This window comes from Rhododendron vialii, chromosome 12a (assembly GCF_030253575.1).
Source record: "Rhododendron vialii isolate Sample 1 chromosome 12a, ASM3025357v1".
Taxonomy (NCBI): Eukaryota; Viridiplantae; Streptophyta; class Magnoliopsida; order Ericales; family Ericaceae; genus Rhododendron; species Rhododendron vialii.
The window spans coordinates 17,904,934-17,926,586 of NC_080568.1; the positions used below are offsets into that span (position 1 = coordinate 17,904,934).

Below are 21,653 nucleotides of genomic sequence, written 5' to 3' on the forward strand. Positions count from 1 at the left end.
CTTAATAACTAAGGGTCTAACTGTAATATGTTATTAAAACATTTGGGCTAAAAAGATATTTTAAACAACCTCAGGGTTTAAGTTGTAATTCTGTGTCATCTTTTAAAAAAATAGGGCACTGCTATTCGTAGCCCTCTATTTACTCCCTTACCCCGTTAAAAATTTTCAATTATACTCGACAGTTAATTACCGAAATTGAGATATATTTTCAGCATCCAATTACCGAAATATAATATTTTTTTCAACAAATATTTACCGAAAATGCATGTTCGGCAGTTGTTTACCGAAAATTGAACATATTTTCAACATGTAGTTACCGAAATATAATATTGTTTTCAACAGCAATTTACCGAAATATTATTTATGATTTTCAACAACCATTTACCGAAATGTAGTGGGCTACGGGAGAAAATAAAAGGCTGCGAATAGCGGCGCCCAAAAAATAAAGCTTTATGAACCGTGGGTTTCGAAAAAAAACAGGGGAATAACGTTCGATTTTGATTACGCAACCTCGGAATCGAATTTATACCATTCTGGAACTTTAAGAATGTATACGTAATCACTCAATATACTTAGGAGAAGGTAGAGAGGGATTATAATACCTTGAATTTGGACAAAATGATTCGGTGGAGTCCGGTGGGTTTTCGTTTGGCGGTAAAAGATCGGTATTCTAGCAGCAACTTTGGACTAGAATAACTTGACCAAACCTCTGCCGTTTTGAACGATTCTTATATCTAACGCGAAGATCTTGAAACGCTCTACAACTTTTGTGAAGAAGTCAAAGCCCGAAAACCATTCGAACTAGGAGAAAAGTGGGGGTTTTCATAAGTCCTGTTTGCTGTCTGGAAACAAAAATCCGAAAATTTTACTGATTTTTGGACAGCGATAACTCTATCAATCCTTGACCGTTTTGGGTGATTCTTGGGTTGAAATCAAAGCTCTCGACGCCCTCTACAACATTCGTGAAGAAACTTAGGCCTAAAAACGACAGCAACTAAGAAACAGGCCGTGAACAGAGAAACGTGATATGGACGAAAATTGAAAGGGTGTAATCCCTCTTTTCTTGATTTTGTTTATGTAGTGGATTAGGAGTGTTGTATTGTGAGAGAGAAGTGGGGATTTGGGGATAAGTATAGAGGTGGTGGAATGCGGAAGGAGAGAGAGATATAGTTTAAGGAGAGTTTGAAGGGGAGTGGAAGATTAGTTTTGATAGAATTTTGGTTAGATAGGATAAGAGATGAGTATGGATACTTGTATATCTAAAGTATAAATATATATCCTATATAAGTGTGAAAATAATATCAATTATACACATAATAATGTATAATTAATAATTCAATCTAATTAGTTATTGAATTAAAAATTTAACAATATAAATTTGTATAAAAAAAATAGAGCAAAAAAAAAAAATCCGGGTCGTTACAAAGATTGTATGAGATCAGTAGCTCATCTCAGTCCACGACCATAGCAAACAAAAAAGCTATGAGCAGGGACAATCCGCAGGGACAAACGTGTTTGGCCCCATTTGGATCCCGAAAAAATCTAGAAAAATATCCATAAATTTTTGAATATTATTTTATGGGGCCCTTTAAAAAATCAGCTCCAGTGGATATCGGTAAGTATTACTTTTGGATAAGTAGGGGCGAAACTGCTCAGTTCGCCCCTACGAATCCAAAAGTAATACTTACCGATATCCGTTGGAGCTGGTTTTTTACAGGGCCCCATAAAATAATATTAAAAAATTTATGAATATTTTTTTAGATTTTTTCGGGATCCAAATGAGGCCAAACGCGTTTGTCTCTGCGGATTGTCTTTGCTCATAAATGTTTAACAAAGTTGGGCTTTAAGTATTTTGGGCTGTTTATTTAGCGTCTAACATGTTACTAGTCCAGCGGTTTACATGTGACGTATCATAGTAATTAACCTGGTACACAACTGTGTAGGCTCAAAAAAGTTTGGTAGTCCTGCAACTGTGACAAGTCGGGGTAAAGTCCGGAGAAAAGACCTAGCTAAAATTGTGGTGACTTTTTAGTGCTCAACTTGAGATTAGACATAGAAATTGCAAGCAAGAAAAGCTATGAGATGAGAAACAAAGGTGAGTTTTTTAAAATATTTGATATTTTTGTAACATGTGATAATGTAAGAGCATCCGTACGTAGTAGAGGTCCATTTAAGGGGTTGTTAAAGTTAATAATGTAGAGATCCACAATGGTATAATCAAAATTGAATAACCAAAACTTGCCACATCACATTTTTAACATATAAAAATTTAAAAAATTGTGACATAGAAAATATTTACTTTAAAATAGTTTTCAAACTAATAAAAACAGGTTATTAGAAAAATAGAAAATAGTTTTTTGAAAACTTTGATTTAAAAAAAAAAACAGTTTTTGGGAAAAAGTTAAAAAAAAAATAGTTTTTGAATTAAAAAAATAGTTGTTGAAAAAAAAGTTTTTTTTTAAAAAAAGAATAGTTTTTGAAAAAAAAACTGTTTTGGGAAAAACAGTTTTGGCAAAAATAAAAAGTTTTGCAAAAAATAAAAAGTATTTTTTTTAGAAACATGTTGAAAATGAAAAAGAGATAAAGTTTTTGTGTAATGATGGTGTACACTTGATTGAGAAAATGTGTGGACAGCTAAATTTGGTTATTGACAAAAGATTGCTAATTTTGATTATCCGAGGGCCAAAATTTGATGAGTTACTAAAAGGTTATTAAGTTTGATTATTCCAATGTGACCTCTTTTTTTGAGCAAATGTTACTATCCTTAGCAACCCTTTGATTTTGATTATACCAGTGTGAATGCTCAAACATTAGTGAGTTAAACAATTTTTGGTTAATCAAGTTTGGAAAAGTTTTGTATCTTTATTTGTTTTTTTCTGGGGTTTATATGCTAAATTTTTTTTTTATCTGCAAAAAGATTATATTATTAGAAAGTTGATACGGGTACATCAAGGAAAAAGAAACCTAAACCATGATATTGATACATGGAAAAGGGAAAAAAGACTTCCAATAGAGTATTGGAAGAGAGAAAACAAAGGCCGAAAACAGCAGGCCAAAAGATAAGACAAAAAGAAAATATCCTAAATCAGAAAAGAAACCAAGCATCAAAGCTGGAGCACCCTTTGAGCAGCAAAGCAGCCAGCACAGATTCGAACGAGCTTTGACCACCTTGAGCACTTGCTTTCACTTCAATAAGCAAGGAAATAAGACCTTCTCAGCACTTATATTCTAGAATTGCAGACCCCCACATCACTTGGCCCTCCCAAAAAAATTCCGAGTAGGTTAAGAAAATCAGATGGGGGAGGATCATGTCCAGTATGCTTCTGTCCATTTGGGTCCCGTCAATGGCTGGGATGAACCCTACTAAATCCAAAGCTCCACATCGTGCCATGTCAAGCCCCCCATTTTGCTCTAAAAAGAAACGGAAAATCCCTAACGGAAGCTTGAAAACAACTCTGCAAAATCCAAAAAAAGCTCTACTCAAGCCACGTGTCTTCTCACGTATGGTTTAAAAATATAGTTAAAAAATTAAGTATTCTAATTTTCAATCTGTTTGAACTTATGTGAAAATTTTATTTTTTTGATCAATTTATCTTAAAGGATCATAATTAATTTTTATCCCTAGGACTCTTATAATCAATTTTCTGTTCCACAAGTCCCAAATAAAAGAGCATATACTTAATTATAAAAGCTCTAAAAACAAAAATTAATTATAACTATTTAAGATAAAATAATCAGAAAAGTAAGATCTTCACGTCGGTTCAAACGGAACCGTCTCAAAAAATTAAGTGCTTCAATTTTTAATCCATTTGAACCAGAGCGAAGATTTTATTTTTTTAATCATTTTATCTTAAAAGGTCATAATTAATTTTTGCCGTTATGACTTTCATAATCAAGTTTCTGCTCTACAGGATCCCAAATTAAAAACAGATACTTAATTATGAAAGTCTTAGAGACGAAAAATAATTATAACCTTGTAGGATAAAATGATTAGAAAAACAGGATATTCGCACTGGTTCAAACGGATTAAAAATTAGATCACTTAATTTTTTAACTATATTTTTTAACCATACATGAGAAGACATGTGGCTTGAGTGGAGCTTTTTTTGGATTTTGCAGAGTTAGTTTTCACGACTTCCGTTATGGATTTTTCGTTTCTTTTGAGTGCAAAATGGGGGGCTTGACATTGCATGATGTGGAGCTTTGGATTTAGTAGGGTTTCATCCCAGCCGTTGACTGGATCAAAATGGATAGAAGCACACTGGACATGATCCTACCCCAAATCGGATGCGGATCAAATTTTCAGTCTTTTATGGTATTCGGATCTAATTACTTTGTATGGATTAACGGAAATCAGATCGGATCAGATTATTCGAAATTGGGCTCGCCGATGGTCTAGTAAGTCTTTGTGTGACTTGGATTGTAAATGAACTGAGCCGTTCAAGGCTCGGTTTGGTAACAGCTCATTCGTGTTCGATTCATCTCTGTAATTGAATCTGAATCTCAATTTTTAGGCTCGTTCAATAAATGAGACAAACTTCAGCCCAGTATTCTAAATGGCGCTAGTCGGGCTGCCGCCCAGCGATTTGACATTTTTTACCAAAATAATATTTTTAAATATTTTTAAGGCTCCGCCAAGCCCCGCCAAGACGGTCGCCTAGTTCTATCAAATCTCCTTTAGCCACCAAGCTCCGCCAAATCTCCCTATCCACCTAATGAGCCGCTAAGGGTAAAATTATGGCGCCGAGCTACCGCCGAAGCCGCCATTTAGAACACTGCTTAAGCCTTGCATTATTCAACTCTATTATGCTCGCAAACCTGTGGTTAATATGTAATTAATAATATCTTGGGGTCGTGAACCTTAAATGGCACTTGCTCTTTTGGTGTTTTGCTTATTGAACAATGGACAATGTATTTTGATGTAATCTTTTGTGGGGTGGTTTTGTTTGAGTAAAACATGATCGACAGATTTTTGGCCATGTTCATTTTGGACTTTCTTTTTTTTTTTTGTTGTCTTTCCTCAACTTCAGGACCTATGCTTATTGATAATCTTGTCATGATCTTGGTGTTCTGTCATTCCTTAATTTTAAAATATTAGAGAATATTGATATGGTACTTGATAATATATTATTGACGAATTAAATTTGAGCCTAAGTTCAGTTCATTTGAGTTTAATGAGCCAAATTCGAGCTTCGAAAAATATTGACGAACAAGATTTGGGCCTAAATTCAGATCGCTTCAGCTCATTTGAGCGTAATGATGAGTCGAGTTCGACCTTTGAAATTTTTTTATGCGCCGAGCTCAAACTCACTTGTCTTGGCTCGAGTGACTTATACTTAAACAGATGGATCCTGAATCTAATATAGGGTTCAGCCGACCGTTTAAACCCCCAAGTGTGACAAAATAGAATTGTGATTATCAAAAAAAAAAAAAATAGAATGAGATTCCAAAATCTTGGCTTTTACTTCCTCCCATCCAAAATGCAAACCCATCTTTAGGGTCAGGTACTCTAGGGCGTCATGAGAGAGGTATAAAATATAAATCGACCAGATTCTAACCGCTTAATAAATCGACACGTAGCACCTTTTCTGGTCCCTTTATCACTCAATAACACATCGGTTCCAAAGGGTTTCGCCCACTTAATTTTACCTCTCCGGCGCTTTTCCACGACTCCTGCTAGAGTTGAGTTTTGCTCACCTTTTACTTAAGAGGGTAAATAGGGTGAACGTTACTTTTTTTTCTATTAGTTGTAATAATGTGGATTCTACCACAAAGTGGTGTTAAGTTTGCCAAAAAATGTATTGCATGGTAAGCATGACATCACTTTGTGGTGGGATCCACACAATTTTAATCAATAGAAAGGAGGATAACGTTCACCTTCTTTTAAGGAGGGTGAACAAAATTGTCCTCGTCCTTCTCTGCTGCACCCAATCATTTACTCTTTCCCTCTGTTTATCACTGTTTCGATGTGTTTTCTTTTTTTCTTTTTTTTACCAGCAAAGAAAATTTATTAATATTTGAAAATAGATTACAAATTTAGAGGTGTTTTCACTAATTAACAAGTTGTAAATCACAATTTTTTAAATTTTTTTCTTATTCAATTTTGTTCACGTTTTTTTCTAGGCAACAATATTTTATTAAAAAATTAAATTTTGTTCCCGTTGGCTAGTTTGCGCTAAATTTTTATGTATTATTGGTTTGTCTTGATGAGATGAATCGAAAAAGTAAAAATAACAAGAAATTTTGGAAATATCTAAGAAAAAATATCTAAGAAAAAATTCAAAAAGTTAACTTTTTGAGCTTTTGCTTGAATAGTTGTCAAAATTGTAGTGTAAAAGTCATAATTTATTATTTTTCTGATTTCTCTTGAAACGAATCAATATTACATAAAAATTTGGCGCAAAATCAACAAATTCAAAAAAAAAATTTGAATAAAGATAACCAAAAAACCGTGGTTCACAACTTGTTAGTTAATGAAAACACCCCTGTAGTGCCCTAAAATAAGGGAGAGACAGTGTTTAGACTTTGGAGAGAGAGAGGGAGATAGAGAGGGAGAGAGTAGTGATATTTATGTACTCCCACTAGTTGTGTATCACATGAATGGTATATATATGACAATGCAATAAAGTAGGAAGAAAGAGGTGAGGAGGTGAGGGGAATTTGGTGAAGTTGGTTTTTGTCATTTTATTTTTTTAGCTTATAGAATTAGGTGAAATGGGGAGAGGTAGGGTTGAGCTGAAGAGGATAGAGAACAAGATCAACAGGCAAGTGACCTTTGCAAAGAGAAGGAATGGGCTTTTGAAGAAAGCTTACGAGCTTTCGGTTCTTTGCGATGCCGAGGTTGCTCTCATCATCTTCTCCAATAGAGGAAAGCTGTACGAGTTCTGCAGTAGTTCCAGGTAATATAGATTTCCATTGCATAATTGTATCTATATATCTATCTATCCACCAAAAAACACTAAACTTTCGGTAGTCCTTCTTCCAATAACCACTACAAAAGCATGAAAACCAAAACAAAACGTCAAAACTGTGAAAATTTCTAGCATTCATTTCTCTCTCTCTCTCTCTCTCTCTCTCTCTCTCTCTCTCTCTCTCTCTCTCTCTCTCTCTCTCTCTCTCTCTCTACGTTTCCATGTTTTTTGTTTTTGTAGATCTGGATTGATTAGTGAGTAGATGTTCCTCTTTTTGCTGTTTCAGGAAGCATTGAGCTTGTGAGATAAAAGAAAAACAAAGTCTTTCTTTTTGTTTATGTTTTGGTTTGGTTTTGCTGTTGAGTTTTCTGTTTCCGTGATTGTCTCGGTGTTTTTAGAATTCGGTGCTTGTGCTTTTGTTAGATCTGAAATTCTAAACAAATGAAAGAAGATTTAGTTAATTAATTGTCTGATTTGATTTCTTTAATTATTTCTTTCATGTCTTTTCTTTTTGGTTTTAACTTGATTTAATGTACTATTCGAAGTCTTTCCCTGGATTTTGAGTTGAAATGATCCGATGCGCTGCTTTTCAAAGACCTTTCGTCGAAAAGGGCTGATTAAAAATTTGTTTGTTTTCATTAATTGTGAAAAATCTTCGGTTTATACGTTTTCTTCTCCCTCTCTCTCTCTCTCTCTCTCTCTGTTTGGATGCGTATAAACGTACATTAGTGTCTATATATATTCGAAAATTTTACAGAATTTGCTACCTGAATTCAGTTTTGTCTTCAGAATACGATAATTATGAAATACTTCACAACCTTCCATTGAAGATTATTTCCGCCGGATCTTGAGTTGCTCTCTCTCTCTCTCTCTCTCTCTCTCTCTCTCTCTCTCTCTCTCTAGGCATTTTTAACCTTATCCAAATTTTGCCGAGCCAAAAAAAAAGAAAAGAAACCTAATCCAAATTTAGGGTTTAAAACGATAGGATGAGTTAGGGATTTTGTTCACCAGGTTAGTTCCCTCTCCTTCAAAAGGGATGAGTTAGGGATTTTGTTCACCAGGTTAGTTCTCTCTCCTTCAAATCTTAAAAACTCTATTTCAATATGAACTCCTAATTTTGTTTTTTATTTATTTATCCTCATACTATAATTTTATATAAAAATTCAACAAATGATGCATCGAGAATAAGTTTGAACACTAGCCGAAAGCTATAGGAACATGAAAAAATTAGGAAAGACACATCCAACGGATTCGGGGATCCAGCGGCTCGGGCCGCACTGCTGGAACGGCAGGGCGCCAAAACGATGTCGTTTTGGCGCCAAAGGGATGCCACCAAAGCCAAACCGAGCCAAGTAATAAACCAACCTTAGTGCTGAGAAAAAAAATTATGTGTTCCAAATTTCAATCCGTTTGAATTGGTAGGAAGATTTTATTTTTTTGATCATTTTATTATAAAGAGTCATAGTTAAATTTTGACTCTAGGGCTCTTGTTGATTAGCCCTAAGAAAGTCGTAAAATCAAATATCTTTTAGGGCTAATCAACGAGAGCCATAGAGTCAAAATTTAATTATGATCCTTTATAATAAAATGATCAGAAAAATAAAATCTTTTCACCGGTTCAAACAGATTCAAATTTGGAACACTTAATTTTTTAACCTCTTTAGACAGTTTATATATTAAAAAATATGGTTAAAAAATTAAGTGCTCCAAATTTCAATCCGTTTGAATCGGTGGGAAGATTTTATTTTTCTGATCATTTTATTCTAAAGGGTCATAATTAAATTTTGAATCTAGGGCTCTCGTTGATTAGCCCTAAGAAAGTCGTAGAATCAAATATCTCTTAGGGCTAATCAACGAGAGCCCTAGAGTCAAAATTTAATTATGACCATTTAGGATAAAATGATCAGAAAAATAAAATCTTCCCACCGATTCAAACGGATTGAAATTTGAAATACTTAATTTTTTAACCATATTTTTTAATATATAAACGGTCTAAAGAGGTTAAAAAATTAAGTGTTCTAAATTTCAATCTATTTGAACCGGTGAAAATATTTTATTTTTCTGATCATTTTATTATAAAGGATCATAATTAAATTTTGACTCTATGGCTCTCGTTGATTAGCCCTAAAAGATATTTGATTCTACGACTTTCTTAGGGTTAATCAACGAGAGTCTTAGAATCAAAATTTAATTATAATCCTTTATAATAAAATGATCAAAAAAATAAAATATTCCCACCAATTCAAACGGATTGAAATTTGGAACACATAATTTTTTTTCTCAGCACTAAGGTTGGTTTATTACTTGGCTCGGTTTGGCTCTGGTGGCATCTCCTTTGGCACCAAAACGACGTCGTTTTGGCGCCCTGCCATTCCAGCAGTGCGGCCCGAGCCGCTGGATCCCCGAATCCCACATCCAACCCCAAATCTGAAGCATATCCTATGCACCGGTGGATATAGGAACACCAGATCCAAGTACAGGGATTTTTGGTATCCTTCAGAGGAGCTTTATGTACCATGAAAAATATTTCAAATGACATAAGATAGGCTTTTGGAAATTCTAAGGAGAACATTTTAGTGCCCTTCAGATATTAGATGATAATCTTTTTCAGATTACTTGGTATTTGGCCCATTGAACCAACTAGTCCGATAGAACCAATCTCACCCGTGGGGACTCAATTAAAGCGAGGACCAAAGTTTTCAATAAACTGTTACGTAATGAGATCCAGTCTTCCGATGGCGTTATCTACCTATGAATTGGTATATCTTTAACGGGGTAACAACTGAGGCTGTGGAGGTGGCGGACCTAATTAAAACTAAGGTAACCATGTGGACGAAGGCCAAATTTGACATCAAGCTCTACATGGTAGAGGACTTCAAAGGATATTTGGATGGGATCCGAAAAGTGAAATTGTAGGGTGAGGTAGACAAGGAGGGTAGTCAGTGAGGTGTTCCTATCCAATTTTGGTTGGATATAGCTCTGTAGTTTCATGTAATAGTTACTGTTTTTGATCGATGTACCCCGTCGAATTTAATAAAACGTTCCGTTTGCCGAGCAAAAAAAAAAATGTGGCCGAATCACTAATACCGTTGCATTTCTCAGTACCACAATTCAAAACCTTGCTAGGATGAAACTCCATAAGGACTAACCTAACACAAAATTGATATTATGTCTATGAGAGTCGATCCCTAGATCAAATGCTTCTTGGGGTCCTTGATTGTGAGGTGACAATCACAGAGAGGTTATATTTGAGGATAATTCAATCTTTTTCACCATAAACAGAAGTATTATACCAATCCGAAATCTACAAGTCAAACTGCTATATGACTACTATCCATAATCCAGTTCGCATCTCAACTAAAATTTAGAGGGGGAAAGCACTTCAATTTGAAGAAACTTGTTGAGATGGAGGAGGGATAGATTGGTGAGAGGGAGGATGATGTCCCTCTTTCCTTGGAGTTTTAATCTTTTTGTTTCCTTTGATTGTTCTTTGGTTCTGTCCGAGGCGTCGTGCAGGTGTTGCGGTTTTGATTCGGGTTTCGTTCTGGATATATAGTTTTGCAAGGGTGCAGGTCTTGGCTTTGTTTTGTTAAAGGCTGTTTTTGGTTTAGTTTTGGTCGTGTTGGCCGTAGTTGGTGTTTTGTGTTTGGGTTTTGGGTTTCAAGAGGTGGTGGTGTTTTGCTTGTTAGTTTTGGGCATGCTCTTTCCGGTGGTTCTATTCGTTATGGTTGGCGCCTTACCTTCCTGCTTTGCGTTTTGGGTGGCGTTTTTTGCCGTTGTGCCTTGATTCCTTTATTTTATGTATGTCTTCTTGAAAGATTAATAAATTTCTTTTGCCGAGTGAGAAAATTCAATTCGTATTCAAAAAGTTTGGGTAGAGCAAACAATCTTGACAATGCTTAGGATCAAGTTTCTCACAAATTATGCCCAAAAGGTAAATCCACATATGGATATTTTTCATTTGCAATTTGGAAGCTGAAGATGCTTTTTTTTGAACAACAAAATAGAATTTTATTAATTTTTAAAAATAAATCACAAAGATTAAAGGGATTCAAAGCATAAGGCATCACGACGGAGCATGAGGAGCCCTCAAAGGTGGCACCCCATCACTCCGGTGATCAAATGCCTCTAGGATCCAAAGGGAAAATACCACCAAACCGAGGAAGGCAGGATGCCGAAAATGCTTAGGGCTAATATTCAGGCTACTCGACATGATGTTTGTTTCTTTGTCACAATAGGGAAAGTGTACATATTGGCATTTTTTTGTGATTTTTGGGTTTGAGTATTTTTTGTGGGTGAATATATAGGTGTTATTTAATTATTTTTTGGGGTTGGAGTTCTTTTCTGTCCTAGTTGGTAACTTGTCAATCTCGGTGTCCAGGGGTGTCTATTGTTGGTACTTGGTATGCTCTTGCCCCTAGTGATGCCTCCTATTTAGGATCATTTTAATCTTTGTAATTTGTTAAGATTAATAAATTCAATTTTGCTCGTCAAACAAAATACACAATCTGGAAGTGCATCAATTAAGAAAACACAGTTACTTAAAACCTAAATTACTACAGTTCCTATTCCCTAAATATCACCTCAAATCCTTGTATTTGGAGGAATAGTATGAAATTAAGGCATAGAAAACTTTTGAGTTGAATTTTTTTTTTTTAGAACAGCTACTGCCCTGACTTCTATTTGTATCCCAAATTCTCTAGTATGGTCACTGTACTTACAAACATTTCTCATCTCATTCTACTTAAATATTTGTGTTTGTTTCCACTAGCATGCTCAAAACACTTGAGAGGTACCAAAAGTGCAACTATGGAGCTCCAGAGCCAAATGTATCCACCAGGGACGCCCTGGTAATCTTTTGTCCCACACTTAATTTTAGCTTATTAGTTCATGATCATATACACTTATGTTTTCAAACAGCATGCAAAAAAAGAAAAAGAAGATATAAAACCAAATTGCTAGAAAGTCAATGCTTTCTGTTTGAACTTAATGTGAAATATCGTTTGCTCATAAAAATATCTACCGGCAAATGCTCCAAAGCAAGTAGGTGTTTGGCATAAGTTTGATTTAGGAACGTTTAACGGGTTTTTTCAAAATGACTGGGGAGTGTCTACGTTCTCTTTTTAGATATGTCTTTTCTTTTCATATCTTTTTTGCAGCTCTCTTATTCTTATTTCAACAAAAATTCTTTTTTCGCTGATAAAAAAAAAAATCATTTTATTCAAGCACGTTAGAGCTTAGGCGCAGAGTGATCGTCAATCGTTTGGAATGAGTAGGTTGTCACTAATGAAGGGCTCTGGAGCTCTTCTATTGTCAGTTCGTGACACATGATTAATTTAGTCCTTCATTGATGAGTAGTACTGCATTGAAAAAATCATAAAAAGATTTTTGATAGAATTAGACCATTTTTACCATCTAAAAAATTCTTATTCCACTTTAAATTATCTCCCATTAACATAAGAGATGCACTTGTCATTGGGCCAGTATCAATAAAGCTTGGCATATAGGCATGATACAGCTTGAAGTTTAAACTTAGCTAGCATATATATATATATGTGTATATATATATATATATAGACGGTTCAAGGGACACCCTAAAAAACACCTAAAAAAACACCCCAAATCTCAATCTCATAGTTTCCGATCAAATTTTTATGATCCGAACCGTTCAATGTGTGCAGAATGTGATTTTAAGGGTGCTCGCAAGAAATTAGAAAAAATATGACACGGAAAGGCTTGATTTGAGCAGTTTTTATTTAAACTGTTCAATAAAAAACTGTTTGAAACTGTTCGGATCAAGCCCTTCCCGGTCATTTTTTTTGCTGATTTCTCGCGGATACCCTTCAAATCACGTTCTGATCACATTGAGCGGCTCGGATCATCAAAATTTGATCGGGAGCTATGGGGTGTTTTTTTAGGTGTCTCCGGAACCGCCCCATATATATATATATATATATATATATATATATATATACACACACACACATACATACATACATGATATATACAACGATACAGGTATGCATGATACAGCTTAAGTTTAAAAATAGCATGCAGGTATGCATGATATATACAACGATATAGACAAATTTGGTGTCCTTATTGTTCCAAATATATAGTTCCTTATATCATGTGCCTGGGAGAGAAAAGTCAAATAGTAACCTAGTTGAGTCAATTGCAGATGTGTGAAAGTTTCTTTCGAGAACGGAAAAGAAATTTTATTATCTTCAAATTTGTTATCAAGATTAAAGGAAAAAGGGATGATATATAGCATCATGTCCCTAAATCTAAGAACATTAAATTCCTAAATCTAAGAATAATTATGTGCCAACCCGATGTCCAAATTTGAGATTGGCAAGAAGTCAACCAATGAAGCACTCATTAGGACAAGCTCACTCTTTTTGGGCCAAAACCAGAACACCTATTGGGCCAAGCCGAAAAACAAAAAACAAAATCCTAATCTACGAACAGCCACAATCCGTCGTCTCCCTTAGAAGGCAACGCACCAGAAGTAACGACAGCCCAATCGACAACTTTCCCAACAATAGCCACAAACCTTTAGGCAACCCAGATCCACCCAGCAATGGAGCCAGTGGGATCTCGCCGGAGAAAGAAGAGACCAATGAGGAACCAAGAAAGGGGAGGGAAGGGCAAAAGGAGAAGCTGTGGTACAAAAAGGAAGGGTAGAGAGGGGGGGGGGGGGTGTTGTGTGTGTGTGTGGGGCGGGGGGGGGTGTGGAAGGGTCTAGATGTGTGAAAGTTGCAAACCCCAATTTGTTCATCAGCGGATAAATGTTCAACAACACTCGTTTTCAAATGAAATGAATTCACTAAAGAAAGAGTTGCACATTAAGGTGATTGCAAAACACACTACGAGATCTGCTTCTAACAATGTTGACTGAAGCCTTGATATGAATCAAGAACCACATGAAAAGCTACAAATCTAAAACGATTGATTAAAAAAAATACAATATGAGTTAAGTTATTGTCTCCTCAATCGAGCTCAACTCCAAAAAGTCTAACACTTCTCTCCCTTTTGGCTGCTACCCCCATTCCTAAGAACACCTGACCATGCTCAAACTCTTCTCTCTCTTCCTTGAAAAACCCCAAGTTGACATTTTGTCCCAACGTCAAATTTAAATCCACTTCAATATCAACATTTTGGCCAATCCCCTCATCCACCATAGCGTTTCTTGACCCGCCCGTGTGACCTATATCACTAACATAGAAGGATTGGCTTTCTTTCGCTCCTTCTTGACCATCACATACGTAGAAAGAAATGATGTCATTAGCGTTTAACCCCTTTTCCTTCACAAATCGATTCCAACCCCTTGTGAAGACAAAACTCTGGCTACTCTTCCAGTAGCAGTACCGGAATTTCCATAACCTCATCATCCTGTCATAGAAAAAGAGATGTACCTCATCTACCTTCCCACCACCAGTATTTTCTTCGGTGTCCTCAGACATAGGAGGAAAGAACTTAACTGCGTATTTCTTTGGGACAACAAGTCTATTAAGCTTACCCACATCGCTTGGGGTTAATTCCTTTTTGGAAAAGAAGTTTACAAGAAAAAACCCCCTGTCCTTGGACCTTGATTCGGTTGACACCTAATTCATGTTCCCCTTTTTGGTTCCTTAGAAAAATATCTTCAAATTTGAACGGGTAGGATCCTTCCCTTATCATGTTCAAAGTTGCTTTTGTACTATGAAGGCTTTGGAATTTAGGCTCATGAACGGTCATATTAGTCCATGGAAATTTCTGTACTTGTCTCCGGTACGAAGCTTGATGGACGCACTATCATATGCCATAGCAGCCTCAGTCTCTGATTTGAAGGTCCCCATTCAAACTCTCTGGTGATTTGCATAGATTTGGGCTCCACAATGCCCGTTTGGCTGCGGCACATCCCCTTTAAATTTTTGTGGGAATTCACATCCGTCGTTTCTTCGTCGCTTCCGTTCATGTGATGGTTGTTTAGGGCTGCTCCACTTGAAATTCACGGCAGTTTCACTAATTGTGTCATCCTCAATGGCACTTGCTGTTTCTTCCTCCATTGCAGCCCTGAGGAAAACATGCATTGTTGCATGAAACCAACACACACACAAATATATATTGACGTATTAGATAGACGTGGTGACCTGTTTGTTTGTTAGAGAAGGTATCAATAAATAACCACAATCAATTGGTGAAATCCTAAAACATGGTTTCCGATTTACATTTAATAATTGAAAGAAACATAATATTACTATGACCAGAAAAATACTGCAAAAGTCTACGACAATCTGAAAAGTGTAGGAGACCTGATAACGAAGAACAATTTAACAAGGGTTGGAAGAAAGGCAGCTAGGGCTTTCAATCTTGAATTGTGGGAGCAATATCAGATGAGGAGGTCAGATATATAATCTCGGACAAAATTTGGGAGCAAATCCTCAATCACAGATTTCCTTTGTTATAATAAAGGCAAGTTTGTAAGAGGAAGAAGAAAATTAAGGTTAAGGCTTAAAGACACTTGACTAAATTAATTGATTTTGACAACCAAGTTAATACCATATATTTGCCAGAGGCGTCTCAAAATTAGGCAATGACACCTAATTTCTACCACTTAGTATCCCAGGCAAAAACAGCCGATTTGTTTAGCAATGCCTTATTTCCTAATTATAGGAATCCACTATGCATAGGTTAAATACAGTAGTAGCAAGTTAGGAGTAATTGTTAAAATTCTAGCTAGTATTTGGTCATTTTTAGCATGAATTTTTTTTTTATTGGCAAATTTTTTTTTATTAATACTCGACAAAGAGTACATCGAGCATCCAATTGGATGGGTTAAAATGTAAGTTAAATCTAGCAAGTGACAAAAGGTCGGCCAATTTTAAGAGTGGACCATTCAAATAACGGAAAATTCCTGCAGCATAAATTTAGTTTTTTAATATTTTAATTGATAAACCATCAAAGTGTTCTTGTTGAAATCCCTCGTCCAAGATAAAGAATATACATATGTTAAGCACTAAAAATACACATGCATATGTTTGCTCCAACCTCCCCTGCCCCAGTACATATATACATTTGATTTTAATTTTTTATCTTCGTTCCATAAATCAACTATTTTTTTTTAAAAACAAATAGTGCTGTTCAAATATGGTAATTGCATAAATCGGCCTTCAAAAAAAAAAAAAACAAGTAAGAGCAGATAATGTACCTGTTGGAACCCGATCCCAATAAAATAATGGTATTGGAATTTTTTTTTAAGAAAAGTAGCGTTGTTCTTTAGAAGAATGATTGTTGGAATTTTAAGTGGAGATAGTTATTTTACTTGGCACACATTTTACTCTAGAGATATTAAAATAATATAGAGCTGTTCAAATATAGCTGAAAAATCTTAGATCGCCTAGGTATATAAATATTTGCTATGTATGAACTCTTTAATAAATCAACCCACCAACCAATAAGAAAATCAATCTCACAAACAGAAAGCAAACAAATAACAAACACCAAAATATACGTAGAAAATCATAAACGAAAAAAAACCACAAAAAGGAATGAAGCACTATAAACATTGTGTAGTTATAAATAATTTTACGTTATGATTTGAATCCTCACAATCGAGTCTAAAACCTACTTGCCGAATCCACATCCAATACTTGACCCCCGCCTTGAATCCACAAGTTTTACGTTTACCTTCCGGAAATCCACCGAAGGACTTCAACTTGCCTAGAAATCCACCTTAAGGCTTTTCTCAAATAAGTTAAAGAAGATACTGAAACCTCTTGGAGATGTCTTGTACACTCAATGATTCATCGATCTCATTGTACTCCAAAATTCAAAATGAACAAAAAAAAACCTCTTTCGTGTAACACAATATGGCTGCCTTCCTTTTTAATTTCTTTCGTTCCAACCAGGTATGAAAGCATCTCACACCTTTTATAGCCTTAGTCCACATGTCCTCATGGAGATATGCCGTGACTTAATTGAACCGTCCAGTAGACTTACCCATCAATCGGTAATTTAATCTAACCAATCTGTTTTCCCACCGTGGCTTAATTTGAAGTGCATCACTTTCCATGCAAATCTTTCCATGAGCACCAATTTCTTTCCTCCCAACAACAATCTTTCCTTTTCGATCTGTCCATACGAAATCTTCACTCTCAATTACATAAAAAGATTCTTTTCACTATAATCCTATACAGATTCGCCGTGCTTGGAAAAGATTAAAAAAAAATGACAACTCGATAAAGAATGGAATACAAAAGAAAATGCATTTTATCAATGAAATTGCCAACCAAAACAATGTTGTCCTAACAATAGCCGTTGCATGAATCAGCAATTTTTTTTCGAATCAAGTAAGAGCACATATTCGAACTGTTTTTTTTTTATACCGATCCAAAAAAAAAAATAGTGCTGTTGATATTTTAAAAATATATACTCTTTCTGTCCCTTTTTAAATGTCATGCTTCGTAACTCCAACTTATTAAAAAGACATCATCATTATACCTTTCACATCAACTTTTTTTTTCACTTTCCCTACTTACCCATCATTATTACACTTTTACTTACTAACTTTTCAAAATAGAATATACTTTTAGGGACAAAATAGACAATACATCAACTTTTACTCACTAACTTTACAAAATGAACACTTATTAAGGGATAGCCGAAAATGAAATACTGAACTCTAAATAAGGGACGGAAGGAGTATATTGTTGGGATTCTAATCGGAGGTAATTATGGTAGTTAATGCACATTTTATCTTTCCATAAAACTTCCTAACTTAAATCTTCACAGAGTGTAATGGACCCTAGCTTGGCTATTTATACACTTTAACATGTAGAAACTTATCACTTCCATAATGGATGAGCTAATGTGGGTAATGTCTATATCGCGATTCGGAAATGATACTCACACAATCGTTGTGTGTGTTGTGTAACCAATTTTGACCGTTCAGATATGTTTGGACGCTCTAGATTTTAAAAAAACTCTTCAAAGGAAAAGTTTAACTCTTCCAAGGAAAAGTTTGAACGAATCTTGACCATTTATTACAACAATGGATGGATGGAGATTGGTTGTGTTTGATATTTTGCACAACCGTTGTGCATGTAGCATCTTTGATCTCGATTTATATCTTGGTCTTCTTTTTCTTTTTTTTGTTCATGTCATGTCATGTCATGAAGCTTGTGTTTTGCTAGGATAATTTTTCCTCTTGATGTATCCGTTATTGAGTTATTAATATATCTATATTTTTGCTGATGGGAATAAATTATCTTAAAATGACACAAATCATATTTTAGATGTGAGTTGTGCTAATTTCAAGCTTCTTTATATATATATATATATATATATATATATATATATAACTCAAGATGTCCGGTTCAACGTAACGTATCCGTTATTGAGTTATTAATAGATCTATATTTTTGCTGATGGGAATAAAAATTATCTTAAAATGACACAAATCATATTTTAGATGTGAGTTGTGCTAATTTCAAGCTTCTTTTTTTTTTATATATATAACTCAAGATGTCCGGTTTAACGTAACACAACTCAACTAATTATTATTGTTTAATGATGTTTAGGAGCTGAGTAGTCAGCAGGAGTATTTGAAACTTAAATCACGTTATGAAGCCCTACAACGATCTCAAAGGTAAATCAGCTCAATACCATATAAATTGCTTACCTGATAGGAAGCCTTAACCAATAAAACTAAAATATGTTTTGTTTGTTTGTTAGGAATCTCCTGGGTGAGGAACTTGGTCCTCTAAACAGCAAGGAACTTGAGTCACTGGAACGACAGCTTGATATGTCCCTGAAGCAGATCAGATCAACAAGGGTACTTGACCTTCTCATTTTAATCAATCGGGATTCAAAAATAACCGAACCTTTTTTTCTTTCTTTTTTGTTTGCTAGAGATAGTAGTATTAGTATATATGATACTAGTAGATATCCACTAAGGATGACATACTATACGTAAGCGTCGATAATTGTACTTCACTGATTGGTTATAACTTGTAATTCTTTTAACCAAGTACTTTACTTAGTAATCGATATGCTAAAGCAATGCTTACGTACTATCAATAGCCAATGATTCAATCCTGTAGAAGTACGTACCTATATTGTGTGATGCAGTTTTTCATTTTCTGGGAGTACCACGTACATGTACTCAAGGAGTACCTTATAATTTTCCAATTTAACCCCTCTATTCCCTGCTGCAGACCCAGTACATGCTTGATCAGCTCACTGATCTTCAAAGAAAGGTATGGGACTTAATAATATACTGTACTAGCTAACGAATGAAGCACTAGCTTCCAAGTTTCATCAACTTTTTCAATTAATTCTTGTATTTGCAGGAACATGCGCTTAATGAAGCAAATAAGAGCTTGAAGCAAAGGGTATCCATTTTCATCCCATTATTTGCTGTCTACATATCAAAAGAGATGCTCACTAATCGATCTGCTTCAACGTTTACAACTGTCCCTTTATTCCCAGGAGCCAGGACACCAGTGAAAACCTGAGACTCTGTTTAGGAGTCAAATCGTAAATAATCTTTTTTATACTCTACCTTGGAAATCTTGTACAGCTGCATGTTGTATTAATTAAGTATTAACACTAAGCTTACGTACTGTATCAAACCAACTGATCGACAAAACAATTACAGTATAATACAAATGTTAGTGCTTCTGTGCTTAATTAGGAAACTGAGTTTGAGGAAAATCCAGAGTTTGAGTAAGCTAAGGCTACTAATAGATATCATGTGGAAATTAAATCATGGCATGGATACGCGTGTTTTGAGTTTTTATTCATTAATTGCATGCATGCATGATGCTTTCAGCTGTTTGAAGGGGCCCAATTGCAAGTGAACTCACTCCAATGGAATCCAAGTGCACAAGATGTGGGTTATGGCAGCAGACAAGCAGCTCAACCACAGGGGGATGGTTTCTTTCATCCTTTGGAGTGTGAACCCACTTTACAAATTGGGTTAGTCCATCTGAAAACTGCACAGAAAATGAAATTAAATTAAATTAACACACACACACACACACACACACTCATGTTTGACTGAAATCTTTTTGACCGGCCACATGTTATAACCATAATAATCTACCTTAGTTAAGTATATTGCATGTGTGTTGTGAGTGAAAGAATCTGAAATCAACTAGTACATCGTTTTCATCTGCATTTGTATCGCTTTGCTTTGCTTTGGTTTGTTAGTTTGTTGGTTAGACTGCCTACTATTTTTTGGGTTAAGGTAAACACACTAACATATATGATTGGTCAGCATGTATGTGTCGATTTTGTTGGGATATGCATGTTCAACAATGTTATTGATCCCTTAATCTATCCTAATATTTAAAGGGATAGACATATAGCACTATTTGGACTTGTGGACTCCCTTTTTTAGGCTTGCTCACATTTTTAGTTTCTTAAATTGGACAAATTAAATCTTCATTTCCATGGACTTCATAACACCGGCCGCCTAAAATATAACTGTAGGGTTCAAAAAGTAAAATAGGATTCCTACTTCCCACATTTATCCAGTTCTAACCCAAACTGTCTTCTCCTAGCTTTCTGTTGTTCCCTAATCCCATTCGCTCTCGCTTCTTCATCTCCACGTTAACCAATCACTGGTATTATCATGTATCCTCCAATGGCAACAAAGATAATTAGGTATCATCAAACCCATCAATTTCTCCGTTAACTGCTTTTTGTATTTTGTTTAAAACATGTCAGTACAAAAAACTGAATCATTATTTCAATGTCAAATATTGTGTAATGGTGCTCCCTTTGTTATTAATTGTACACGCATTACGTGTGCCCCATACGCTAGTTCTTTAGTAACTTGTTGTATACCCATTCAAGTTAGGATATAGAAATACTCTTTTTTGATAAACAAAAATGAAAAAAAAAAAAAAGAAAAAAGAAGAAGCCAATTATGAATAATTTGCTTCAATTGTAATGATATGTTGTTTAGGTAGAACCTAATATCAAAATTTAAAGTTAATGCTAATGCCAAAATAACTTTTGCTAATAACAAAATTTCAGCACGTAAGAGTCTTATAGTTTTTACTCTTATGCATTGAAATTTTTACATTAGCAAAAGCAAATTTGACATTATATATAATTCTCCTCATTATATAGTCAACCAAACTTGAAGATTGCTAAACCTTGGAATACATCCCAGGTCTTATCATGATTGAGTGACATTTTTAGCTATTTAACATTCACATATTACTATAACACGGGTTGGGTTGCACACGAGATATGTACTATAAGTTAGAAGGAAAAACATTCTTTTGAGTTTCAAATAGATTAATTACTTATATGTTGTTCCTAAATTACCTTTTAAATTGAATTGCAGGTATCAAACTGATCCCATAATAGCAGCAGGACCCAGTGTCAATAACTACATGCCAGGATGGTTGCCGTGATAAAGTAATATAAGATCCGCCCATGGTAGGGAACGTTAATTCCTCTCATAGGAATCAGCAACTTTAATCTCATCGTAATTTTGTATGTTGTTTGACTGCAAAAAAAAAAAAAAAAAAAGAAGAAGAAGAAGAAAAAGGAAGAATATGTGTAATATGTTTGAGAAAACCATAAACGATCAAAACTGTTTCAGTGGGAGGAAATTATAAGTATTATTAATTGTTTGTGTGAAATACTACTCAGCACTGAACCGTATGCTTCGTTTGTGAAAGCAGAATAATTTGTTACTCCTAAAAGTAATTATGTCTTGTTGTAATTGTGTTTAGTTTA

General features: G+C 35.0%; 1 protein-coding gene and 1 pseudogene across 2 annotated transcripts; one reads left to right on the forward strand and one right to left on the reverse strand.

Annotated features, from left to right (window-relative positions):
* The first annotated feature begins 6,525 nt into the window (after positions 1-6,525).
* LOC131310034 (agamous-like MADS-box protein MADS4) lies at positions 6,526-21,653 on the forward strand. Of its 2 annotated transcripts, XM_058336818.1 has the most exons (8): positions 6,528-6,899; positions 11,683-11,761; positions 18,476-18,543; positions 18,630-18,729; positions 19,112-19,153; positions 19,247-19,288; positions 19,729-19,874; positions 21,256-21,653. In XM_058336818.1, the coding sequence occupies exons 1-8, from the start codon at positions 6,715-6,717 to the stop codon at positions 21,323-21,325; spliced, it is 732 nt and encodes a 243-aa protein (XP_058192801.1). In that variant the 5' UTR covers positions 6,528-6,714; the 3' UTR covers positions 21,326-21,653. The 2 variants fall into 2 exon arrangements, with proteins under 2 accessions (XP_058192802.1, XP_058192801.1); XM_058336819.1 differs by lacking the exon at positions 19,247-19,288 and having other exon boundaries at positions 6,526-6,899.
* Positions 13,904-16,836, reverse strand: LOC131311508 (AP2/ERF and B3 domain-containing transcription factor At1g50680-like; annotated as a pseudogene).